The sequence below is a fragment of the Chiloscyllium plagiosum genome, unplaced genomic scaffold (assembly GCF_037043375.1).
Source record: "Chiloscyllium plagiosum isolate Xiang-an unplaced genomic scaffold, Cpla_swu_hap1 HiC_scaffold_30, whole genome shotgun sequence".
Lineage (NCBI taxonomy): Eukaryota > Metazoa > Chordata > Chondrichthyes > Orectolobiformes > Hemiscylliidae > Chiloscyllium > Chiloscyllium plagiosum.
In genome coordinates this window covers 30,374,220-30,399,902 of record NW_028270168.1, presented here as the reverse complement: position 1 = coordinate 30,399,902, position 25,683 = coordinate 30,374,220, and the positions used below count along the sequence as shown (strand labels likewise).

The 25,683-nt window shown below is 41.1% G+C and overlaps 1 protein-coding gene across 1 annotated transcript in view; it reads right to left on the bottom strand.

Moving 5' to 3' along the window:
- Positions 1-22,776, bottom strand: part of LOC122563675 (protein argonaute-1) — a 117,906-nt gene extending 95,130 nt beyond the window's left edge. The window contains exon 1 of the mRNA XM_043717729.2: positions 22,666-22,776. Coding sequence (XP_043573664.1) covers positions 22,666-22,690 — 25 coding nt within the window. The 5' untranslated portion in view covers positions 22,691-22,776. The remainder of the gene's footprint in view (positions 1-22,665) is intronic.
- Between the last annotated feature and the right edge of the window lie 2,907 nt (positions 22,777-25,683).

The following is a 25,683-nucleotide window of genomic DNA, read 5'->3' as shown; positions in this document are numbered from 1 at the left end:
AAATATCAAGAATAAATTCAACCAACATTATTTGTTAAAAGTTTGAACAAAACATCCCCTAATGTCCATAAATATACATTTAGATATTCATTCAATTTCCTACTTGCTATGATCAATCTTGAGCAAAGTATTGAGAAGGCAACATATATAGAAATAAGTTAACAAAATGCTTTACGTTTGGGCTATAAATATAAATGAATAATCTGCTGCAATCAAAGCAGTAGTGAACATTTTCAGACAAGCACAATAAGCTAGAAGAGGGAGCCACTGGAGAAATGGCTTCTTGTCACAGCTTCAGACTACTGTGGGGGCTGGCTTTCCCTCTCAGCTCCTGGATACAGGGGTCACACATACTTCACCTCTCCATGGCAGAGACAGCTATACTCTCACTTTGTTATGGAGATTTGAATGGTGTGACAGGGGTTGTGTCTCCCCTCACACACAATGCGCTCACTCAATGATGCAAAATCTCCTCTTCATTAGAAATGCAGCAGCTTGGGACACCAAGCAGTTGTTCACACGCTGTACTGGCCTCCGCAAATTAAAATCCTTGTGTTACTCACAACCATTGACAATGTTTTTAAAATAACTACTTTTTTGCGTCTAATCAGTCAAGGACTTCTAATCTGAGGACCTTTATTTTCCCTACAGCTGAGAGGGAGAAGTAAAGAAAGTAAACAGAAGAGGAAACATCTCCACATCTTTTAAAAAAGATTAAATGTAATATATCAGTGTAAAATGTTGTAAATTAAAGAAAAGTTAAGTGAACCATTAATTAGATAAAAATTTAAAGTACCAGGTGATGGTCAATGAAGCAAAGGTTTGTTCCAAAAGTTGGATTTTAAAAGGAGTTCTTAAAGTTGTGAAGAAAAGCAAGAGGATCAGGTGTTTCAGATTGCACCACTAAGACAATGAAGAAAATCAGTCTTTTAGAATAGTACTAAATATTCTGTAGAGAGAGAAAGCTACAGAAGTAAGGTGGGATGAGACAAGGGGGTGGGGGCTTCAACGCAAGTATGATTATTTTAAAGTCAACGCAACTTACTAAGTAGGGAAGTGATGGGAAAGCAAAATGTACGTCGAGCACAGAATATTCTAAAAAGGGTACATGCACATTTTCTTTTCCCAAAAAGTTTTCAAAAACACTTTCAAAGTCTGCTCTTCACTACTATGGAGCTCAGTTCAGGTTAGTCCATGCGGTTTTTTGACAAGTTGCAACACCTGAGGCAGGAACAGTATTTGAGATTTGGGTCATTTTAGGGTTAATCCCCAGTCACTGCCATGAGATCGATTCACATATTAGAGCTTCTCAACAATTCAAAATTTAGTGTTATTTCTCACTACTCAGTACTTACGGAGGAGAGAATCACGGATGCTAAGGAAAACAAGTGGACTGCATACATATTACCAGAGAGGAGGTGGTTGCAGCCTTAAAATGCATTAAGTGGATAAATTTCCCTGGGCCTGATCAAGTCCAACCTCGGACATTGTGGAAGGCTACAGAAGAAATTGCAGAGGTATTTGCAAAGATTTTTGCTTCATCTTTAGCCACTGGTGAAGTTCCAGAAGACTGGAGGATGGCTAATGTTGTCCCATTGTTTAAGAAAGTCAAAGACAATCCAGGAACTACAGGCCAGTGAACCTGACGTGAATAGAAGGTAAGTTGTTGGAGAGGATATGGAGGGATAGGATCGATCAACATTTGTTTAGTCAAGATCTGCTTAGGAATAGTCAGCATAGATTTGTGTGTGGGAAGTCATGTCTGACAAATCTTTGAAAAAAAAAATCTAAAAACAAAAAAAAAGAGGTAACCAAGAGGATAGATGAAGGTAGGGAATGGATGTTGTCCATAAGGACTTTAGAAAGGCCTTTTACAAGGTCTTGCACAGCAGGCTTGTCACGAGGTTAGGTCGCATTGGATCCAGGGAGAGCTAGCTAACTGGATTCAAAATTGGCTTGATGTTAGGAAGCAGAGGGCGATAGTTGAAGGTTGTTTCTTGGATTGGAGGCCTGTGATTAGTAGCGTGCTACAGGGTCAATGCTGGGACCTTTGTTATTTACATAAAAGATCTGGATGTGAATGTACAAGGCATGATTGATAAGTTTGCAGATGATACAATATTAAGAGGAATCATTGATAGCGAGGAATTACAGAGCTATATTGATCAGATGGGGGAGTGAGCTGAGGATTGGCAAATGCAAATCAATACAGGAAAAAGTAAGGTGTTACATATTGGAAAGTCAAACCAAGGCAGGGATTCTACAGTAAATGGCAAGGTCCTGAGGGGTGACATGGAACCAAGGAACCTAGGAGTACAAGTAAATAGCTCTTTTAAAGCAGCGTCACAAGTAGACAGGGTGGTGAGAGCGGTATTTAGCATACTGTCCTTCATCGTTTCAGGCACCGAGTATAGGAGTTGGGACGTTACGTTACAGTTGTATAAGTTGTTGGTGAGACTGCACTTGGATCATAGTGTAAAGGAAAGACATAATTAAACTGGAAAGAGTGTGAAGATTTACAAGGACGTTGCCAGGACTCGTAGGCCTGAGTAATGGTGAGAGGTTGGCCACGATAGGACTTTATTTCTTGGAACGTAGGAGAATGAGTGGGGTGACCTTTTTGAGGCACATAAAATCATGAGGGGCATAGATAGGATGAATGCATGTAGGCATTTTTCCAGGGATGGGGGATTGAAAACTAGAGGGCAGAGGTTGACGGTGAGAGGGGAAAGATTTAAGTACAACCTGAGGGGCAACTTCTTCATGCGGAGAGTGGTGCATATATGGAATGGGCTACCAGAGAAATTGGTGAGGCAGGTACAATAGCAACATTTAAGAAGGTACATAGATGGGATGGATTGAGGGATATGGACCAAATGCAGGCAACTGGAACTAGCTGAGTGGGCACCATGGTCAGCATGGACCAGTTTGGGCTGAAGAGTTTGTTTCCATGAATACAAAGCTGGTACAACAGTTAGGAAGTCAAATGGGATTTTGTCCTTCATTGCTTTTAAACTCAATCCTTTTAGCAAAGAGGTTATGGTGCAGCTGGACAAGGTGCTGGTGAGGCTACACCTGGTGTACAGTGTGCAGTTTTGGTCTTCTTACTTGAGAAAGGATGTACTGGCACTGGAGGGGGTGCAGAGGAGTTTCACTAGATTGATTCCGGAGTTGAGCGGGTTGGTTTAAGAGGAGAGATTGAGTAGATTGGGTTTATATACATCAGAATTCAGAAGATTGAGGAGGATCTTATTGAAAGATATAAAATAGAGTCAGAGATATACAGCATGGAAACATGCTTTGATCCAACTCGTCCATGCTAACCAGATATCCCAACCCGATCTAGTCCCACCTGTCAGCACCCGGCCCATATCCCTCCAAACCCTTCCTATTCATATACCCACCCAAATGCCTCTTAAAGTGTTACAATTGTACCAGCCTCCACCACACCCTCTGGCAGCTCATTCTATACACGTACCATCCTCTGTGTGAAAAAGTTGCCCCTTAGGTATCTTTTATATCTTTCCCCCCTCACCCTAAACCTATGCCCTCTAGTTCTGGATTCCCCCACCCCAGGGAAAAGACTTTGTCTATTTATCCTATCCATGCCCCTCATAAATTTTGTAAACCTCTATAAAAGGTCACCCCTCAGCCTCCGATACTCCAGGGAAAACAGCCCCAAGCCTGTTCAGCCGCTCCCTGTAGCTCAGATCCTCCAACCCTGGCAACATCCTTGTAAATCTTTTCTGAATCCTTTAAAGTTTCACAACATCTTTCCAATAGGAAGGAGACCAGAATTGCATGCAATATTCCAATAGTGGCCTAACCAATGTCCTGTACAGCCGCAACATGACACCCCAACTCCTGTACTCAATACTCTGACCAATAAAGGAAAGCATACCAAACGCCTTCTTCACGATCCTATCTACCTGCGACTCCACTTTCAAGGAGCTATGAACCTGAACTCGAAGGTCTCTTTGTTCAGCAACACTCCCTAGGACCTTACCATTAAGTGTATAAGTCCTGCTAAGACTTGCTTTCCAAAATGCAGCACCTCGCATTTATCTGAATTAAACTCCATCTGCCACTTCTCAGCCCATTGGCCCATCTGGTCCAGATCCTGTTGTAATCTGAGGTAACCCTCTTCGCTGTCCACTACACCTCCAATTTTGGTATTATCTGCAAACTTACTAACTGTACCTCTTATTTGATGAAGGGAATAGATAAGACAGAAGTAGAGAGGATGTTTCCACTGGCAGGTGAAGCTAGGACAAGACAGCATAGTCTCAAGAATAGAGGGTGCAGATTTAGGACTGAATTGAGAAGGTACTTCTTCATCCAGAGGGTTGTTAATCTACGGAACTCCATGCCCAGTGAAGTAGTTGACACTATTTCAGTAAACATTGGGATAGAAATGTTTTTGAACAATAAAGGAATTAAGGGATATGGTGAGAGTGTGGGTAAGTGATCTAAGTCCATGAAAAGATCTGCCATGATCTTACCGAATAGCGGAGCAGGCTTGAAGGGCCTGACGGCTTACTCCTAGTTATTATGCTTATTACTTTCTGACTCTGACTAATTTCGAGCAAATTGACAACAGATGATAGATTTCAAAAGTTAGTTACTGTGGATTAAAAATGTAGATAACACTCAATATACATAAAGGTGCTTAACTTGTTCAATTTTTTTGAAAAACAACATTTCACACTTTTAAACACAATATGGTTAACATTGACAATTAGGAGGTGGGACAAACACACTACAATTGAGCAATGGTTTAAAAGAAAATTCAACAAATCGTGAGGGACACTTTTTAAATTTGTCTATGGGATGTAGGCATTATATTCCAGACGGCATTTGTTATCCACCCCTTCGAATAAAAGGGTCAACCAAATTGTTGTGGGTCTGGCATAACATGTGGGCCAGCTCATACAAGAATAGAAGATTTCTTTCCCTGAAGGATATTAGTGAACAAGATGGAATTTTAATCGAGAGTGTAGAAAAGACAGCAGGTCAGGCAGCATCCAAGGAGCAGGAAAAGTGACGTTTCGGGCAAAAGTCCACCAGGAATGAGGATGGGAGCCTCGGGAGTGGATGGATAAATGGGAGGTTGGGTAATGGTGATAGGGCAGAGGAGAGCATGGAGTGGATGGGGGGTGGGGCAGGAAGGAAGATGGACAGGTGGGACAGGTCATGAGGGCAGGGCTGAGCTGGAAGGTTGGAACTGGGATTAAAAAGGTGGAGGGCTGGAAATGAGGAAACTGGTGAAATCCACTGACCTCATGGGGTTAGAGGGTCCAGAGGCAGAAGAGGAGGCATTCTTCCTCCAGGCATCAGGAGGTAAGGGAGTGGCAATGGAGACAGCCCAGGACCTCATGTCCTTTGCGGAGTGGGAGAGGTGTTGAAGTGTTCGGCCACGGGGAGGTGGGATTGGTTGGTGTGAGTGTCCCAGAGCTCTCTGGGACGCCGGCACCAACCAATCCCACCGCCCCGTGACTGAACACTTCAAATCCCATCCCACTCCACAGGAGAACATGCAGGTCCTGGGCCGCCTCCATGGCCACCCGATGCCTGGAGGAAGAATGCCTCTTCTTCTGCCTCTGCACTCTCCAACCCCATGGCATCAATGTGGATTTCACCAGTTTCCTCATTTCCCTCTCTCCACCTTATCCCAGTTCCAACCTCCCAGCTCAGCCCCACCCTCATAACATGTCCCACCTATCCGCTCCACCCTTACCTCCAACCTCTCACCATTACCCCCAACTCCTTCCACCTATTGCACTCTCAGCTACCTCTTCTCACCCCCCCAGCCTGCCCCACCCCCCCACATCTCTCCAGTCCACCCCCCCCCACATCTCTCCAGCCCAGAGGCTCCCAGCCTCATTCCTGATCAAGTGCTTTTGCCTGAAATGTTGATTTTCCTGTTCATTCCCAGCACCACACACTCGACTCTAATCTCCAACAGCATTTAGTTACATTTTAATTCCAGATTTTTACAAAATGCAAACTTTTCTTGCACTAGTGTTATTCAAAAGGATTTTTCAAAACATTCCACCTGGATTTCTGGGTCCAGTGACGCTAACACACCATCAGCAGGTCTTTAAATATTGATTGAATACAAAGAAAACCTATGAGGCATCCTCATTCAAAATGCCTGCTTCCACCATCCAGACATCCTGGATGTGTATTGTCTACTCAATACACTTTTGTACAACACATTAAACTGAACTAAGGTAAACCATAAAGCAGTGAGTAGGTGAGGGGTTAATATCAAGTAGTACCCTAGCAGTGTAAACAATTTAAAGAATCCTAAACCTTGCAATGGAGAGCTCAATGATTGACACAAATAAAGTAGCTTCTGGATTAGTGGTGCTGGAAGAGCACTGCAGTTCAGGCAGCATCCGAGGAGCAGTAAAATCGATGTTTTGGGCAAAAGCCCTTCATCAGGAATACAGGTACATTGAACAACATGCTGTCCACACTGACGCACAATCACATGGAAATTTGCAGGATAGGAAGATTCAGCACTATACCTTTATCCAAGCCTTTCCTTTTTAATTACAATAAAAGGACACTGAATAAAATATGAATTAGCTGAAGAAATAACCTCAAAACAATTAACCATTTTAAAGTGCATGAAATAGTAATTATTTCGGCCCCTGTAACATACATTTCAGCAACATCCGAATACAAGAAAGTAGAAATTTCTTCCTTTCTCTGAAATTTAGTCCATTAAAAAGGGAATGTTTTCATAAGAGTTGGGTAGAATCAATGCAACTCCTTCGAAATAAACAGAGGCTCTGCAGAAACCACAGGATCAATCTAAACCAGCTCCAAAACTAAAGTGGGATATTTTGAATTTTTCTTGAAGAAATTATGGGTTTTCACATACACAAAGGGCTATTACAATTGTGTGAACCTTCATTAAAATAAATATTGAAGCTGGACTTAAATCATAGGATCTCAGAAGGAAATAGATAAAATTGGAAGCTAGATAATGGGGAACAGAAATACGATTTTACAAAGTTCTGATGTGAAGTTACTGTAGACAATGGATTAAATGAACACTGGTGATTCATGAATACTCAAACATGTTACTAAATCTGGGACCATTGAGTTCAGGATGAAGTAGGGATGATATTGCTCTATATTTATGGTAATAATTCTTTTACAGTAAATTTGAAATATCAAGACAACTCTTGATGACTGCCTAGCTAACCTGGATCATAATACAAGGAACCCAGCATCATTATCCACTCATAGCACAAGCATCCACCAAAGTAGTCTGTACCATGATCTAGTATCGCAACCACATTCAGGGCCAAATAGCCATGCAGATAGATTAAGCTCAGCTACTTTAAACATCACAATCAAGTCTATGCAGGCAAAAAATATTTTTATAAAAGACTGAACTCAGGCAATGAAAACAAATATTATAGGATGGCTGATAAGTGTGCACCGGGGAATGAAGGGAAAAAAAAGATATAATTTAATACTAAATCTGCCAAGCTTATCGCAGCATACATTTCAGCCAGGACAGTCATCAAATCTCCAAAGCAGCACCAATTCAGTATAATTAACTTCAACAATTGATAGTGGTAGTTCATTGTGAATTCAGATGGTTTGTTAGTCTCAGGCAAATTTGTAATCCCAATAAGTTAAACAAAATTTAAAATAAAAGGCTAGCCAAGTGGAAAATAGTATAAAAGCATTAAAATACAATGTCAGCTGCAGGACACAATATCTAGATTACTCTCACAACTAAAACGGAGTGCAAGACAGCAGTGAAATATAGCATCAAATCAGCCCAGTATACCAGATATGATAATTCTTCAAACATTGATTTTCTGAATACAATCTAGTGAAACTTAAAATGTAAGAATTGTTGCTAACCATTGTTTTTTGTCTCTCACACCACATGGCATTTCTCATTCCATAATTCATTTACTATGCTTTGTCCCTTTGTGTCTGCCTTCTCTTCTGGTTTGTCCATTAAGAACCTTTGTCCATTTTCTCTATACTGCCATCTGTCATGCTGAGTAGGCATCCATCCTCTTACAAGGGCAGGCCAATTGTCACAAGCAATATTTCTGTTCAAATGCATCTGTGGGTTTGAACATCTGACCTTTTGAAAATGCAGCAAAAGGCAACTACACATGGGTTCTTTAAGTACCTATGGATTTCCAAGTCACAAAACTATAAATAGACTTGCCCCAGTTGTTTGATTTTAAAATTCATTTGGTTAAATTTTCTGAAGAATGAATAGAAAAAGTGCATACAAGCACACAATCAAGAGCAAGTGAGAACCAGTGAGAAATCTCGTGTGCCTGCAAAGGATTTGCACATAAATTAAAATGATTTGGTTACAAACTCATTTCCCTAAACAGCCGCCTTCCATTATTAATCCACCTAAGAACTGTTTTAATGTAACTGCAATGCTTACATTACATTTTATACTGGTTTTCCCTCCAGACCTGCAGCATGCTTAACAAATTTTTAAATGTCAATTATAGTTATCATGAATCAACACGGCTGCACAACATGAAAAAAACCAGAATAATTTGCTGCCCTCATGAAACTCATGCAAACTGTCAGAAATGACAATCAATCAGTACATATACCAAACATCCTTCAACTCTTGAAAAATCTAGATATTTTAACCTTGACCTGAATTCTAAGTCAAAGTCATATTGTTTTAAACGTGGCCGAGGATACATCGCTGCTGCACAAACAGCTTTGGTTTCTCCATGGGGCAGTAGACTGAGCCAGTAAAGAACTAGCAGTCTCTGTCCAGAAGTTTTCTGGACCATGATTTTAAGTATAGCTGAATGTTTGTTGACAGACTAAGTCCACCAGTATCAAACAGCTTTAATCTTGCCTCATCTCCATTTTAGGCTGACACTTTGTTCCCTGAAGGGTCTCCAACTAAGGAGTGACATTATAGAGGTTTATAAAATCGTGAGGAGCATGGATAGGGTAAATAGCCAAGGTCTTTTTCCCAGGGAAGGGAGTTCAAAACTAGGGGATATCAATTTAAGGTGAGTGAGGAAAGTTATATAAAAAAGGGACTCAAGGGGCAACATTTTTCCATGCAGAGGGTGCTGCACATATGGAATGAGCTGCCAGGTGGTGGTGGATGCAGGTACAATTACAACATTTAAAAGGGATCTGGATGGGTACATGAATAGGAATGATTTAAGTGGGATATGGGCCAAATGCTGGCAGACGGAACTACAATTTTAGATATCTGGTCAGCATAAATGTGTTGGACCAAAGGGTCTGTTTCCATACCGAACAACTCTATGACTCTTTAATTAACCACCAATGCCTGATATGGGAGACGTTTTATAAGATTTTACACTCCCAAAGGTTATAGCTGTGCTGTGGAAGGTGTATGAAGATATTAGATGCTACTTTCTCATCTCTCCGTAGCTGTGAATTGTTGGCACAACCCTGTAGAAACAAGATTTGTGGTGTTGTTGATCTAATTCCTCTTTTATAAAAAAGGTATGCATAGCAATTGTACTTGCCCGTTTCCATTTAGCAGAAGTTAATTAACTTTACCCACAGCTGACATGTGCAAGTGTGTTTTGGAGAGCTCCTCAGAGAAAATTACTTTAAAGATCCACGTATCAGTGAAAGATGATGGGATTAAGACACACAAATGGTGTCAAATCAGACAAGATTTGAGAATGACACATATATTCATTAGAAATTATACACTCAATTTACACAAAAATTTGGAACCTACCAGGGAGAAAAGAATTAGTTAGTGTTTCAAAAAAGTGAAATCCTAATCAGCCAGAAAAGCTAATTCTGTTTTCTGCTTCATAGATGCTGCCTAGTCAGTATTTACAACTTTCTCTGTTTTTATTTAAAATTTCCTGCATTCACTGTATTTTGCTTTCAGACTTGAATTCATATGGTTTGCAGGGTCAGTCCATAATATTTCAGGTACAATGAATCAATCAACCAATCCGAAGAATAGTTTATGTGGACTCTTCAGCACAAAAGTCTTATAAAAGAGCTGCATGATAACCACTAGTTATTTTCTTTTTAAAAGCATTCATTGAGGAAAGTGAAAGAAAAGTTTTGTCTTTCCTAGGATAGTGTGAGATTAAATCTTATGACTAGCACCCATCTGAATCACAAACTAACTAAACTAAACATCACTACAACTGGCTTGTATTGTATATTCAAATTCTGAATGAGGATTAAATCTATAATTTTCAGATTTAAAAGCAGTGAGTGTGCCAAATTGAAAAATTGAGTTCCAAACTCATTATAATCTAATCTAATCTTAGTCATTTCTCCCAGAAAATTTCTCTCTCGTCGACTTGTTTGAGTTGATTGAACTCTCAAACTTGACTGAGTTTTTTGAATAAGTAACAAAGAAGATTGACGAGGGCAGAGCGATAGATGTGATCTATATAGACTTTAGTAAGGCGTTCAACAAGGCTCCCCATGGGAGACTGGTTAGCAAGGTTAGATCTCACGGAATACAGGGAGAACTAGCCAACTGGATACAGAACTGGCTCAAAAGGTAGAAGACAGAGTGGTGGTGGAGGGTTGTTTTTCAGACTGGAGGCCCGTGACCAGTGGAGTGCCACAAGGATCGGTGCTGGATCCTCTACTTTTTGTCATTTACATAAAATGATTGGGATGCGAGCATTAGAGGTACAGTAAGTAAGTTCGCAGATGACACTAAAATTGGAGGTGGTGTAGTGGACAGCGAAGAGGGATACCTCAGATTACAACAGGATCTTGACCAAATGGGCCAATGGGCTGAGAAATGGCAGATGGAGTTTAATTCAGATAAATGCGAGGTGCTGCATTTTGGGAAAGCAAACCTTAGAAGGACTTACACACTTAATGGTAAGGTCCTAGGGAGTGTTGCTGAACAAAGACACCTTGGTGTGCAGATTCATAGTTCCTTGAAAGTGGAGTTGCAGGTAGATAGGATAGTGAAGGTGGCATTTGGTATGCTTTCCTTTATTGGTCAGAGTATGGAGTACAGGAGTTGCGACTGTACAGGACATTGGTTAGGCCACTGTTGGAATTTTGCATGCAATTCTGGTCTCCTTCCTATTGGAAAGATGTTGTGAAACTTGAAAGGGTTCAGAAAAGATTTACAAGGATGTTGCCAGGGTTGGTGGATTTGAGCTATAGGGAGAGGCTGAACAGGCTGCGGCTGTTTTCCCTGGAGCGTCAGAGGCTGAATGGTGACCTTAGAGGTTTACAAAATTATGAAGGGCATAGATAGGATAAATAGACAAAGTTTTTACCCTGGGGTCGGGGAGTCCAGAACTAGAGGGCATAGGTTTAGGGTGAGAGGGGAAAGATATAAAAGAGAGCTAAGGGGCAACATTTTCACGCAGAGGGTGGTGCGTGTATGGAATGAGCTGCAAGAGGATGTGGAGGAAGCTGGTACAATTGCAATATTTAAGAGGCATTTGGATGGGTATATGAATACGAAGGAGAAGTTGAGGTCTACTGATGCTGGAGATCAGAGCTGAAAATGTATTGCTGGAAAAGCGCAGGTCAGGCAGCATCCAGGGAACAGGAGAATCGACGTTTCGGGCATAAGCCCTTCTTCAAGAATGGTTTGGAGGGATATGGGTCGGGTGCTGGCAGGGGGACTAGATTGGGTTGGGATATCTTGTCGGCATGGACGGGTTGAACCAAAGGGTCTGTTTCCATGCTGTACATCTCTAGAACTATGACTTTGCAGGATTTGCACACCTTCAACTCAAAAAAAAGAAAATTGCAATTAATACTTTGTTACAAATGATAGTCTGAGCAGCGACAAGGGCCAGTTGTAGTTCTATGATTGTATGTCAACTTGGGGAAACATGTGACCAATGGCAAATCTGCACTCTTTCCTACCCTCTGTCTTCGCTGGTTAGCAGACAAACTCAGCTATAATATAATTTGCATTTAAATAATCCAATGTGCATTATTGAGCTCCTAGGAGTCTAACCACCTGGGATGTGTTGCAGATCCATATGCCAGAGTTGGTATGTTTCAAAGTGAGAGGGGGAAAGTGTCAAAAATCATCTATTGTGAAAATACCAACCATTGATAGCATTTCCATCTCTCTCAAGGTACAGATGAGTGAAAGCAGCTGACTTCAGTGGTGGTAAATCAGACATGTATCTTTAAACAGGTACGTTAGAAATTATACACTTCAGCAATAAAAAAATTTGGAACCTGAGAAGTTAGCATTTCGCGTACATGAAATGCTATCAGCCTGAAAGCCCAATTCTGTTGGCCTTCCTAGATATTGCCTGATCTATTCAGTATTTGTACCGTTCTGTTTTATTTCAATAAAGGATTTATTCCCACAGACTCAAACACAATCTAAGCTGACATTAGTGTTACATGGTCAGAGCTACACTAAAAATTTACTTCATTCGCTCAAATCATCATAAAAGATTCTGTTGTTGTAGGCTCAAAAAAAATGTTTTCAACCAGACCATTAAGAGTTAATTGGACACATTAAGGAGCAATAGGAAACAAGTGGAAGATAACTGGCCGAGTGCAAAAAAACTGCTGACTTTATCTGTTGGGTAACTGCATAACGTTGCTTGTCTACGGGAACCCTTTAAAAGGTAGTTGACACAGGGCCACTGCATATTTTCAACTTACTGTCCACATAGTGGAGTATCTGGAAAATTACGACAAAATGGTAACACAGCCCTAAAAAGAATACTATTAATATCAGGGACTCTGTCACACTGACTTCACCGTGGACCAGGATCGCAAAAGGTACCAGGAATTCCTCTGAGTTCTTCAGACCAACCGTTGCAAAGAGAGGTCCCCAATGGGCAGAAGGCAGTGAAACCCGTTGTTATTATACATTCATTGCTAACAAACGTGCTAACTGAGACCATCTAACTTGCGGAGCTTATATACACACGTTATGAAAATTAAGCTAATAGATTCACTCATTAGCCCCCATAAGTTTGTAATACTGTATATTTTAGTTGATTAAGCTAATAAATTTGTTTTCTCTCAAAGCACACGTACCTTCTGGTAATCATTTTGTTCAGACCTTAAATGAACCCATTAGGTACACTCAGCCTAATAATAGACTCTTCCCCTCTTGTGGTCTAGTGGTAATCTCCCTGGAAAAACAATACAGACCCTCAACTACCAACTGAGGAATAGGTGCAAGTTCTCTGGCTGCCCGAGACAATAATCATTCCTCAAACATCACCAAAAAAAAAATTACCTAGCTGTTTTTCACATATGTAGTTTTTGGGGACAGTCCAACATGGGAAGCAATTTTAGATTTCCCAGTATGATAGACACTCAAATGTGCATTTCCTCTTTGAAATATATAAAAACCAATGCCCCTTGATATTCTATAAAATGAACCTATAAACCAAGAGAGTGAGGAGACAGTCAAAAAGCTGAAAAGCAGGTTAGTTTCAATAGACAGAATTGATGCTCCAATACAGTTCTGTAGCATGAATGAGGTACAAAAATAACTCCATAAGCAGTATTAACTACCCAAACACAAGTCACCATTAAAACAAAACTTATAATCACTTTTTTAAACCCATTTTCAAGCAACTGACATTTGTCGTTCAATACTTAAATTCTATGGGTAATGATTTTGATAGTTCTTTAAAGCAATCATGAAAAACTGTGCAGAAACATAATGTGACATTGTGAAGGCAATGCAGTTCAAGCTGAGTAAAAATAAAGCTCAAAAGGCACATATGCATGCTGGCATGAGTGGAGAAAGATCACAAGATATTTCCTAATGAGGATGAGTATCTGAAATCTCACATTCAAATTCCACATGGTTGTTCCCCCAGTGCTGCCTGTCGTTATTTCCACTGGATTCCAGGATTTTCATTTCTATTCCACAACCTGCAAATTATTCTGATTATCTGAATAAAGAGATTCCTTCTGACATCAATAGAGATACCTTTTACTAGTTTCAACCTGCATGACCTTTTCCTGTATCCACTGATTAATTTGATAGCATTCCAGATTAACCATTTATCAGCAAGGGGTCACCTTCCAGATAGAATAATAGAGATTTACAGCACGGAGACAGACCCTTCTGTCCAACCCATCCATCCTACATTACTCTAGTCCCATTTGCCAGCACTTGGTCCGTATCCCTCTAAATCCTTTCTATTCATATACTCATCCAGATGCCTTTTAAACATTGTATTTGGACCAGGCTCATTCCATATATACCCCGGCCACCCACCCACACACACACACACACACACACACACACACACCAGTTGGCCCTTAGGTCCTTTTCAAAATCTTTCCCCTCTCACCTAAACCTACGCCTTCCAGTTCTGGATTCCCTGACCCCAGGGAAAAGGACCTTGTCTCTTTACCCTATCCAGGCACCTCATGATTTTATAAACTTCCATAAAGGTCATTTCCCCCACCCCTTTTTCATTGTCCACTACACCTCCAATTTTGGTGTCATCTGCAAACTTACTAACTATAGACTGGAGCTGTGTTCCCTGGAGTTTTGGAGGCTGATGGGTGACCTTATAGGGTTATAAAATCACGAGGGGCATGGATAGGGCAACGGGACAAAATCTTTTCCCTGGGTTGGGAGGAGTCCAAAACTAGAGAACATAAAGTTTAGAGTGAGGGGAGAAAAATTTGAGAGACACCCAAGGGGCAACATTTGTATTCAAAGGGTGGGGCGTGTATGAAATGAGCTGCAAGAGAAAGTGGCGGAGGCTGATACAACATTTAAGGCATCTGGATGGGTATATGAATAAGGCGGCTTTAGAGGGAAATGGGCCAAGTGCTGGCAAATTGGACTAGATTAGGTAAGGATATCTGGTCAGCATGGACGAGTTGGATCAAAGGGTCTGCTTCCGTGCTGTATATCTCTGTGACTCTATACCTATGTTCACACCCAAATCATTTATATAAATGATTAAACAGTGTACCCAGCTCCGATCCTCATGGCACATCACTGGTCACAGGCCTCCAGTAGCAGCAGCAACCCACCACCACTAACTTCAAGCCAGTTCTGCATCCAAACGGCTAGTTCTCTCTCTATTCCATGTGATCCAATTTTGTTAACCACTCTACCGTGAGGAACCTTGCCGAACACCTTACTGAAGTTCAAATAGATCACGTTCCCCACACTGTCCTCATCAACCATCTGTTGCTTTTTTCAAAAAAAAACTCAATCAAATTAGTAAGACATGATTTCCCCACACACAAAGCCATGTTGACTATCCCTAATCAGCCTTTGCCTGGCTTTTCCTTACCATCCTATTTGCCAAAGATATCTCATGCCCCCTTTTTGCCCTCCTGATTACCCTCTTAAGTATACTTCTACTGCCTTTATACTCTAAAGGATTCACTTGATCTCTTTTGTCTTTCCTTGCCTTTAGTTTTAGGAAAAGACTTCATTTCTTAGCAGAGTTAGTGCTCAAAATGTGGTCTGATTGATCCTTTGATCACAACTTTGTCTTATATTCTATAATTTTGTTTATGTATTTCAATATTTTACTGGCTTTATTAGTAGTTTAATATCAATTGCCAAATCCACAAAGAGGTTGTAACATACAGCAAGAAGTGCAATCTGCAAACCATTCCAAGCTTAAGGAGGAAGCAACAAATCGTATGCCATTTTTGCACCCAGGATCAATTCTAGTAAAATTTCAGACTATTTACAAAAGTGAGTGGAACCTAAAATTATTTGTGGTGAATTACACAGAATACTTTTTGCTGACAAACAGTTTGACCCAAAATCAAAATGGACATAAAAACAGAAAAGTTAATAATTTGAAAGAGCCCTGCAGCCCAGAGAGCTCATCCTTTTAGGTCAACACTGCCTTTGTAACAACCAAATGCATTTTTGAACATTGCTGTTTTTGTCTTCACCACTGATTAAATTGCTGCCCTCTGATCATAAAACAAGAAAACAATGTCAACTAGGCTAACTCTTATGCAATAGCTAACACTTATGCAATGTTGAAGAAATGCAGATGGATTCTTAAACCAAGAAACTGTCTCTCTGCCTCCTCAGATGGTTACAGAGATCCTGTGAAATCAATGTGAAGACCGGAGAAGTCCTTGCCAACTTTTTCTTCTTAAAAGCACTTACAGCAGATTTTCTGGTAATTTATTTCATTGTTATTGGGGCATAACAGTGCGCAGATTTGTTGCCATGTTTTCCTACAATTACAAAAAGCAGGTTACAATGCTTCTAGCAGTTTGCACTCTCCGGGAGACATGGTAGTGCTATGAAAACGCACTCTTTCCTTTATTAATCTTCTTGATATTAGAAGATAGTACACTTCTCCTACTCCTCCAATCAAATATTTACCAGAGACGGGCAGGATTACAGGGCATCTCTGAGCCAATACAGATACTCAAAAAAACCTAAAAGCAAAGGCAGCCTAATAGCCAGTGGTATGCAGGTAGGCCATTTTAAAGTTAGCTATAAAATAAAAAAAGCTTCCTCAGCAAGTGCAATTTTCCTTTTATATCCTGCGCACTCACATTTTTGAATAAATATGCACACCTAAACTCAAACCACTTTTCCCTATCCTGAGCTACATGGTAGTTCTCAGAGTCAACACCTGACTTCGATCCATAATCAGTGCCAAGTTGTGTGGATTACAATTGGCCTGCATCTTTGTTAAACAAAATAAAAAATAGCTAGATTCTTGTATACATTTGTTATCCAGCGAACTTTGTTGCAAGACTGCATGTTGACCTTGGATAAAATCAGGATCAAGTACATGCAAGATGGCAACCTGACAGTCACACAAGGCACATACATGAATAAGAATCATAATAATGGTACTTTGTCTAAGGTTATGCATATCTCCAGAATTATTACACTACAGCATAACTGTGTTTGGAAAAGTCTGGCATGAGGAAAAAAAAGGAAGTGTTTGTCCCAGAGTCTCCACAGAATGCTCTTTCATCATGCTGTTGTTATGGATCTTTATAGACTGGACTCAAAGACGTATAAAATAGTCCTTTCTTCACTCCCAGATCTGCCTTTCAGCTCGCTTGGTATGGCCAGAAACTCACCGTGCTGAAAAATGCACGTGTAACATTACATGTGTAAGCTTGCATCATACCAGTGTCATTTATGCTCTATGCTATGTAGCTAGTAGAAACATATGAAACAGCTGGAATAGAATAGCTGCAAATCACAATACATTCCTGCCATAGACAAATAGAACTGCGACAATTAAATTTAATTTATTGATACTCAAAGTTCAGTCTTTAGAGGCCAAAATCTGAAGTAGTTTCACACTGGACTCAAAACATTAACTGTTTCTCTCTTCACAGATGCTGCCACACTCTAATTTCTCAAGAATTTTGTTTGTTTCAGATTTCCAGCATCTACAGTATTTTGCCTTTAGATATTTTCTAATTAACCGGTTCAGAGATATTATTACAAACATACTATGTGCCTTTATTTAGTTGTTAAATGCCAGATGAACAATTCTTCCAGTTTATAAATTATCACCCAGGTAAGAACTTTGCACTATCTAGAAAATGAACTATATGTCCCAAAATAAATTGGACGGAATGGCAAATAAGAAAAGTATACAACAGCACTTAAGGGCCTCTTGAGACACAACGGCAGTGTCCCTATTTCTGTGCCAGGAGGCCTGGGCTCAAGTCACACACCTCCTCCAGAGATATGAAATATCATCTCTGAACAGGCTAATTCAAAAATATCTACATACAATATTTATATAGCATAACAGAAAAGCATCCCTAGAGAGTACAGCAAGAAAAAAAATGTGCAAGTCAAAAATAAATCCGAGACCAAAAGAATGAAGTGATTTCAAAAAAGATGCAGGTAGGAAGGCACTGATTTAGGAAAGTAATTCCAGAATTTAGGGGACCAAATTTAAGGCGTCGTGATCAGTGCAGCAGCAGAAATTATAATTGATGGGGACAAGCTCCTGGATAAACAGAAATCAATGGAAAATGCAAAAGAGAGACTGGCCAAAGGAGCACTTGAGCAAATAGGGTCTTGAAACGTTAAAGGCTGAATGAGGACTTGAGATCTGCAGACCTAGGTGCAGGGGGAGAAAATGTGATGGAAATGGAAGTGGATGTTGTTTAGGATGGCTGGCATATGGGGTTGGAAGTCAGCTTGGGAATTTTACGAGGTAAAAACAATGACTGCAGATGCTGGAAACCAGATTCTGGATCAGTGGTGCTGGAAGAGCACAGCAATTCAGGCAGCATCCATTAGGCCACATTTGCAAAGCTAGTAATCTGTATGAACTGGCTGAGGGCAATTGGTTACCCATATTTGCCTGGTAGAAATTACAGGACATCCAAGACTGAAGGAGTAATCCAGAGATCTAGTCAAATAATGCTGCCAAACTGCTTAAAAACTCATCTGATTCAGTCATAACTTTAACAGGACAGGACAGGACAGGACAGGTCAGGTATGATCAGCACTTTTAACACCCCAAGTTGGTTCAACAAGCTCCTCAGTTACATTAAACTGCGACAAATAATACTCAGAACATCAAATAGGAACCGAGTAGGGATGCATACTTCAGGGTATTTGAAGAGTCACCAATTAGATAGGCAGGAATGTAAGTTAGGGTCGTCCTAAAGAGCAAGGCAAAGCAAAGATGTTGGAGAAGGTGGTAAGATTAATAACATTGTTGTGCATAATCTTGGCAATCCTCAATGAGAAAACACAGCTTAATCTGAGAGTAGAGAAATTGAATTGGAGAGATTCAGAGAGAGATGACAGAGGTAGGAAAATTTAGGCAACAACGTTCCAAGAACCATTGAGAAATATTATGTATACACTGGAAGCTCTACAAGGGCAGTTCTTCTGTTCAAGATTTATGGCTGCTCCTATGTCTACAAACAGCTCCATTCCTAGGCACGTTACAGCCACCATTTTGATTCCTGCCACAGAGAGCAGACCTATCAGGGAATCTCTGGGTTCAGGATGATAAAGTTGTGAATACCCTGCTGTTTCAATAAACAGCAAGCTTTAAGTTGGTCTTCAACAGTTAACTAGGATGTCAGTGAAGGTCTTATGACTCTTTGACATCAGGCTGTGGAGTTACAGGAACACAAATTAACATTTTCCTCATTGAAAGTCAGCAGTCCCTGCTGGAACTGTGCATGTCTGGGCATTTGGTGAGTACACGAGGTGGTTCACTATCAAACAGCCTGCTGTTTACAAGAAAAATGGACACCTGTCTGAGCAACTTAGGTACCAGTAATCAATCTTTTTAATTTCAAAATGTTTGCATTTTATTGGAATAAGGCAGACTTGTTCAACTGATTGTTAGTTAACCAATAAACCAGCAGAAACTACAGGAATCCACTATGAAATAAAAACACTTAAGCTACACATCAGAAAAAAAACAAAACCCTTACTGCACTGCAGACAATGTTTAGACTTTAATTCTGGAAAGGATTTTGTATAAATCTAGAAATAATCTCTCAACTAAGAATTACAGCACAAACCTAATGCATCTGCAATGGATTTGACAGCTTATGCTGAACATGTGCAGAGTGGCAATTTTAGATTAGCTTAAATGTAATTATGTAATTAGCTGTAAATCTACAAAATACCACTGCTCGTCAGACTTGAAATGTTAGTTTTCTCCCCACAAATGCTAGCAGACTTGCTGAGTTATTCCAGCAATTTCTATTTTTGTTTCAAAAATATTTTTCTTGCTTTGAAGACCACTATTGAATCTGTACCCAGCAGTGCATTAGATTCCTAACCATTCATTGCCAAAGCTACTTTGCCAGTCAGCCAACAACTCTGCCCTCCTGTTATTCACCCTACCACCAACAGATACTTTCCCTTTACTTGCTCCACCTAAACTACCCATGACACTTCAATCAAATCTCCTCATTCCTCTCTACTCAAAATAAGAACCCCAGCCTCTGCAGTCTAACCATAAAATTATAATCCTTTCTGCACTCTCTTCAAAGCTCTCGTCTTTTCTGAAGTACAATCTTGACACAATACTGCTGAAGGAACACGTGTAGACCATTTAGCTCAAGTCTGTGCAACTAATCAATTAAAAAAGGGTTTTGTGATACAGTGACAGTGGTCCTTACCTCTGGATTAGGAAGGTTGGGTTCAAATCCCACTTGGTCGAGACATGCCTGAACAGATTGATTAGAAAATATCTCCAATAATTCAGTGACATCATGGCTGTTTGTGATCTATGTCACTGTGGCCCCATATGTCTTAAACACTTTTTCCTCAATTTAAAAAAAAAGTCAATCTCTGGTTTGAAATTAACAAGCAACTCAAGATCAGCTACCAAACCTCTACCACACTTTGGATATAGAAGCGCTTTCTAATATACCTTTGATTTTAAAAGATCATGCCCTCTGGCTCCAGACTCCATAACTCAATTCAATTTTATTGAGTATGTGTCATAGAGATGTACAGCATGAAAACAGATCCTTCAGTCCAACTTGTCCATGCCAACCAGATATCCTAACTTACTTGGCCCATATCCCTCCAAACCATTCCTATTCATATATCCATATAAATGCCTTTTAAAAATGTTGTAATTGTACCAGCCTCCACCACCTCCTCTCGCAGCTCATTCCATACACGCACCACCCTCAGTGTGAAAACATTGCCCCTTAGGTCCCTTTTATATCTTTACCCTCTCATCCTAAACCTATGCCCTCCCGTTCTAGACTCCCCACCCCAGGGGAAAAAAAACCTTGTCTATGCCCCTCATAATTTTGTAAAACCTCTATAAAAGGTCACCCCTCAGCCTCCGACGCTCCGGGAAAAGAGCCCCAGCCCGTTCAGCCCCTCCCTGTAGCTCAAACCCTCCAACCCTGGCAACATCTTGGTAGATCTTTTCTGAACCCTTTCCAGTTTCACAACATCCTTTTGACAGGAGAGACACCAGAATTGCACACAATAATCCAAAATGGCCGAACCAACGTCCTGCACGGCCACAATATGACCTCCCAACCCCTGTACTCAATGCTCCAACCAACAAAGGAAAGTATACCAAATATCTTCACTATCCCATCTATCTGCAAGTCCACTTTCAAGGAACTATGAACCTACACTCCAAGGTCTCTTCTTTCAGTAACACTTTCCAGGACCTTAAGTGTATAGGTCATTCCCTGATTTGCGTTTCCAAAATGCAGCACCTCACATTTTTTCTACATTGGCCTTGATAACAGAGATCTTTAATGATACCACTGCATAACTTTCTAAATTTCAGCCAATACAGTCCCAAATCATTCCCCCTTAACAGAATTGAGGGGGAGATTGTACCTACACAGCGTTTCCTAAAAAAAAATACAAGTGTCCACGTGTGGTGCCTAGAACTTCCCACAGCATCCAGGTGTGGCCTAACCAGAGGTTACATGGCTTTTGCCCTGATACTTTATAAAGTTGATTAGCTTTTTTTTGGTTTGGTTTACCTTTGGAAAAAAAATCAAAATGCCTTATTTTTGTGAAGTTGAACGAGGAAGATTACCTGGGATACTAGAACTCTATTGATGATCTTAAATACCATTAGACTTTGCCAAGATTGCAACAAGGGCTTCAGATTAACATCATATTCAAAAGGCTGGAAACCCACAACCTTCTGATGTAGGTGTACTACTTCGGAGCCAGGAAAAGCACTTCATAGCTAAGAAATTCCATGAAGATGTGGTTACTGTTGTTTCATTGGTGTACCCAAGAAAATCTAAATATCTGGTTGACAGAAAACACTCACTCAATCTCATGAATCTAGAGAGTAAACGTCCCATTATCTACAAAGTTGAAGATCAAAACAGATATGAAACATATCTTTCCCTCTCCACCCACCTTGACCCCAAATTAGAAGTTATCTAACTCTAAAATAACCAAGGTCGTTTTCACATTAAACCACCTAAAAGTTGTGTTCATTACTCTTCGAAGAAATTCTTCCAAGCCCAAATCATTTTTCTACACATTGGTGTTCAGATTGAGGCTTCCTGCATTGCTTGCTTTATGTGCTTTCACAAAGGATCACTTATTTCAAGGACAAGAGCCTTTCTCCATCCCGGAATCCTTTGATCTTGGCACTTCTCTGCATCCTCTGAAGAACCTGAGGTTTTTCTGCTGTTAACAACAAAAACGCCTCTCAGCACTCGGTATACATAATGTCCAGAATACCATATCTATAAATTCAACATTTCACCCCGTGACATAATACTGACGATGGAACAATATTGCAGAATATTTTGTTTCTTTACCCTATTCCAACGTCCATGCCTTACATCACATTGCTTTGCACCTTACTTCAAGCATAGTTAACTTTCCGAATAAATAAATGAGATGTACATGATTTGGAGTTTTTGCAGTCCACATTCCAAGAGCAATTTCTCAATCAAATGTGATGCATATACCTGCAGCTCAGCGCAAAGTTTGAATCGGAACCGATTCTACGGGCTCCTTTCGTGCGCTGTGCAGCGCAGCAAAGTGAGATTTTATTTGTCCTGCAATGTATGCACTGAGCTTTGCAATCGCAGTTTTGGCGTGTGTTTTTTTTAAAGAAAACAACTCTTGTTGCTTGCTGCTGCGGTACTGCGCATGCTCCCTCAGAAGACCCTATACCTGAGCCCCCACAGCTCACTTTAAAGAAAAATAACAATCAAAAGCTCAATTCCCGCTCCCCACTGGGTTACCTGCTGTCGCTGGCCCCGCTTCCATCCCATATACCAACGTGAGCGCGCGGATTTGCCCGGGTGAAAAGGCTTAAATCCCCGCGACCTCCCCCACGGACCAACTCCACTCCACAACACAACACGCACACTGGCACTGAGCATGCGCCGCCCGGGCGGGCACTCTCCCAAAGGGGCGACAAATGCGCACGCGCCAGTGTACTTAACCGCTGTCCACTGCGTATGCGCTACCCACCCCCCCCCTTCCAAAACCCCGTTCTTTTGACCCAGAAGTTACGTTCTTGTCACGTCATGACGCACCTGGAGACAACCACCAAGGTAGACAAGGAAGGTAGCGCCGCATCGCGGACGTTGGCGAAGCAGCAGTGAGTGGTTACGGTAAATGGTGTCAGTCCTTAAAACTGACTTAAACATGGAAAGGCAAAATTGCGCAGTATTGACACCACCTCTCATCGAATGAGTTAGGAGCAGTCTGTTTTACAATAAAGTGTACTTTAAACGGCACATCATTAAAGTTCATAATTTAGACAACAATCTTCATGAACGGGGAGTCTTAAATTTGCGACTGTGTACCTGAAAACTACGATTTAAAATGTTGTTTTTTTCAGGCAATAAAGGTAAAATACTACAGCATACGTGTGCAGCACTGAACACAAAAGCTGGAATAATTAACAAACTAAAATACATTATAAATGAAAAATAAATGCAATACATAAGAACGAAATGGTCTTTTGAAAATTAGAATCTAGAGATGTACAGAACAGAAACAGATCCTTCGGTCCAACTCGTCCATGCCGACCAGATAATTTGCCAGCACTTGGCCCATATCCCTTCCAATTCATATACCCATCCAGATGCCTTTTAATTGTTGTATTTGTACCAGCCTCCACCACTTCCTCTGGCAGCTCATTCAATACATACACCACCCTGTTGTGTGAAAGTGTTGTCCCTTAGGTCCCTTTTAAATCTTTCCCCTCTCACCCTAAACTTATATCCCCTTGTTCTGGACTCGCCCACCCCAGAGAAAAGACCTTGCCTATTCTAACTACTTTTAGATGGAGACACTCCCTCTCGTGGCAGATGCTCATCATTACAGGGCTATCAACGCTGACATTTGCCATAAAATGGTTGGGGTTTGTGATTTATTAGATTAGATTACTAGATTAGATTACTTTACAGTGTGGAAACAGGCCCTTCGGCCCAACAAGTCCACACCGACCCGCCAAAGCGCAAACCACCCATACCCCTACATTTACCCCTTACCTAACACTACGGACAATTTAGCGTGGCCAATTCACCTGACCTGCACATCTTTGGACTGTGGGAGGAAACCGGAATACCCGGAGGAAACCCACGCAGACACGGGGAGAATGTGAAAACTCCACATAGTCAGTCACCTGAGGTGGGAATTGAACCCAGGTCTCTGGTGCTGTGAGGCAGCAGTGCTAACCACCGTGCCGCACATATGCTGGCCAATGGGATTAGGTCAGATGGGGATCGAGAAAGAGAGGGCTTAGAAATGGAGTCCTGGGACAGCAAGAACAGAGAATGGATATAAAAGTAGTCATGGAGTGGCATGGCTTAGGTTAATGCCATGTCAGTGGTTAGCACTGCTGCCTCTCAGCACCAGACTAGGCAGCATCAGATGGAGAAGAAGCTGACGTTCAGGAATGGAGGTGGAGGTGGGGGTAGGGGGGGCATGCGAAGAGGAGGGCTTTGGGTGAGGAGAGGGGCAGAATGGCTAGTCCTGATAGGTGAACACAGATGATGGGTATGGCCTAATTGGTCAATGGAACGGATGAATAGGGTCAGTGGGTGGAATGGGAGAAAAGGCATGGTGGGAAAGGAGTCGGAGGATGGGTGGAAGGTTATTTGAAATTGGAGAACTCAATGTTCAGTCCTCCAAGCTGTCGGCTGCCCAGCAGAAGATAAGGTGTCGCTTCCTCTAATTTGCAGTCTGATTCACAGTGGCAATGGAGGCCAAGGATGATCATAATGGAGAGGGAGTGGGAAGAGGAATTGAAGTGGGTGGTGACCAATGGCCACGCTGGCCCTTACGGGCATCCATCCCGTCAACTATGTCGTACCCACCATCTGTGTTCGCCTATCATGACCTCACCATTTTCTCTCCTCACCACCCAGAATCCTCCCCGCCACCCCCCTTGCTTATCTGCAGTTGTCCCTACCCCCACCTCCATTCCTAAAGGGTTATAAGAGATGTCAACTTCTCCACCTCCTGATACTGCCTGGTTTGCTCTAGTGTTCCAGCCTCCTGCTTGTCTACTTTGGATTCCAGCATCTGCTAGTTTTTGTCTCTTAACAGCACCAGGGATCCTGTGGGGAGGTTTCTGATTCACATGTACAGGTTAGGTGCATCAGTCATGGGAAATGCAGGATAGGGTGGTGTGGGGGAGCGGAATATCTTCAGAGGGTCAATATGGCCTACTTCCATACTAAACAATTCTGGAGGATTGAGGGGGATGTCACATGTTTAAGACAGTTGGCTGGGTACCACAGTTATACGATGTGAATGGATTGGAGAGTGCACAAGATAGATATAAAGGATAATAAATTAATAATAATAAAACATTGGGAATGTTTTCCTTGAGTGGAAAAAAGGTTGAGATTTGAAAAGAGGTTTTTAAAATTATGACGTGCAGTCCATTCATATGCAAGTTTCATCTACTCTGTTCTTTATATATTTTTTACAAAAATTGAGCGTCTACCCCTCTTCACCCCTTTTGTCATCTTGCTTTTCTTTTGATCAGATATTCTCTCTCAAATCCAACACTAAAGATTCCCTATCCTTTCTGCTCTTGCTGTCATTTGGTTACTGTTTTTAAGCTTTTGATAATATAATCTGATAATTTTACATCTTCCTTGTTTCACTCCTGTCACATGCCAAATATCCAATCAGTTTTCTTAAGCTATAACACCAACTTTCCTATGCTCCTTTAAAGTCTCTCCCTCTATATTGAATATATGTGCCAAGATGTAAATATCTTACCCATATCTGTGATA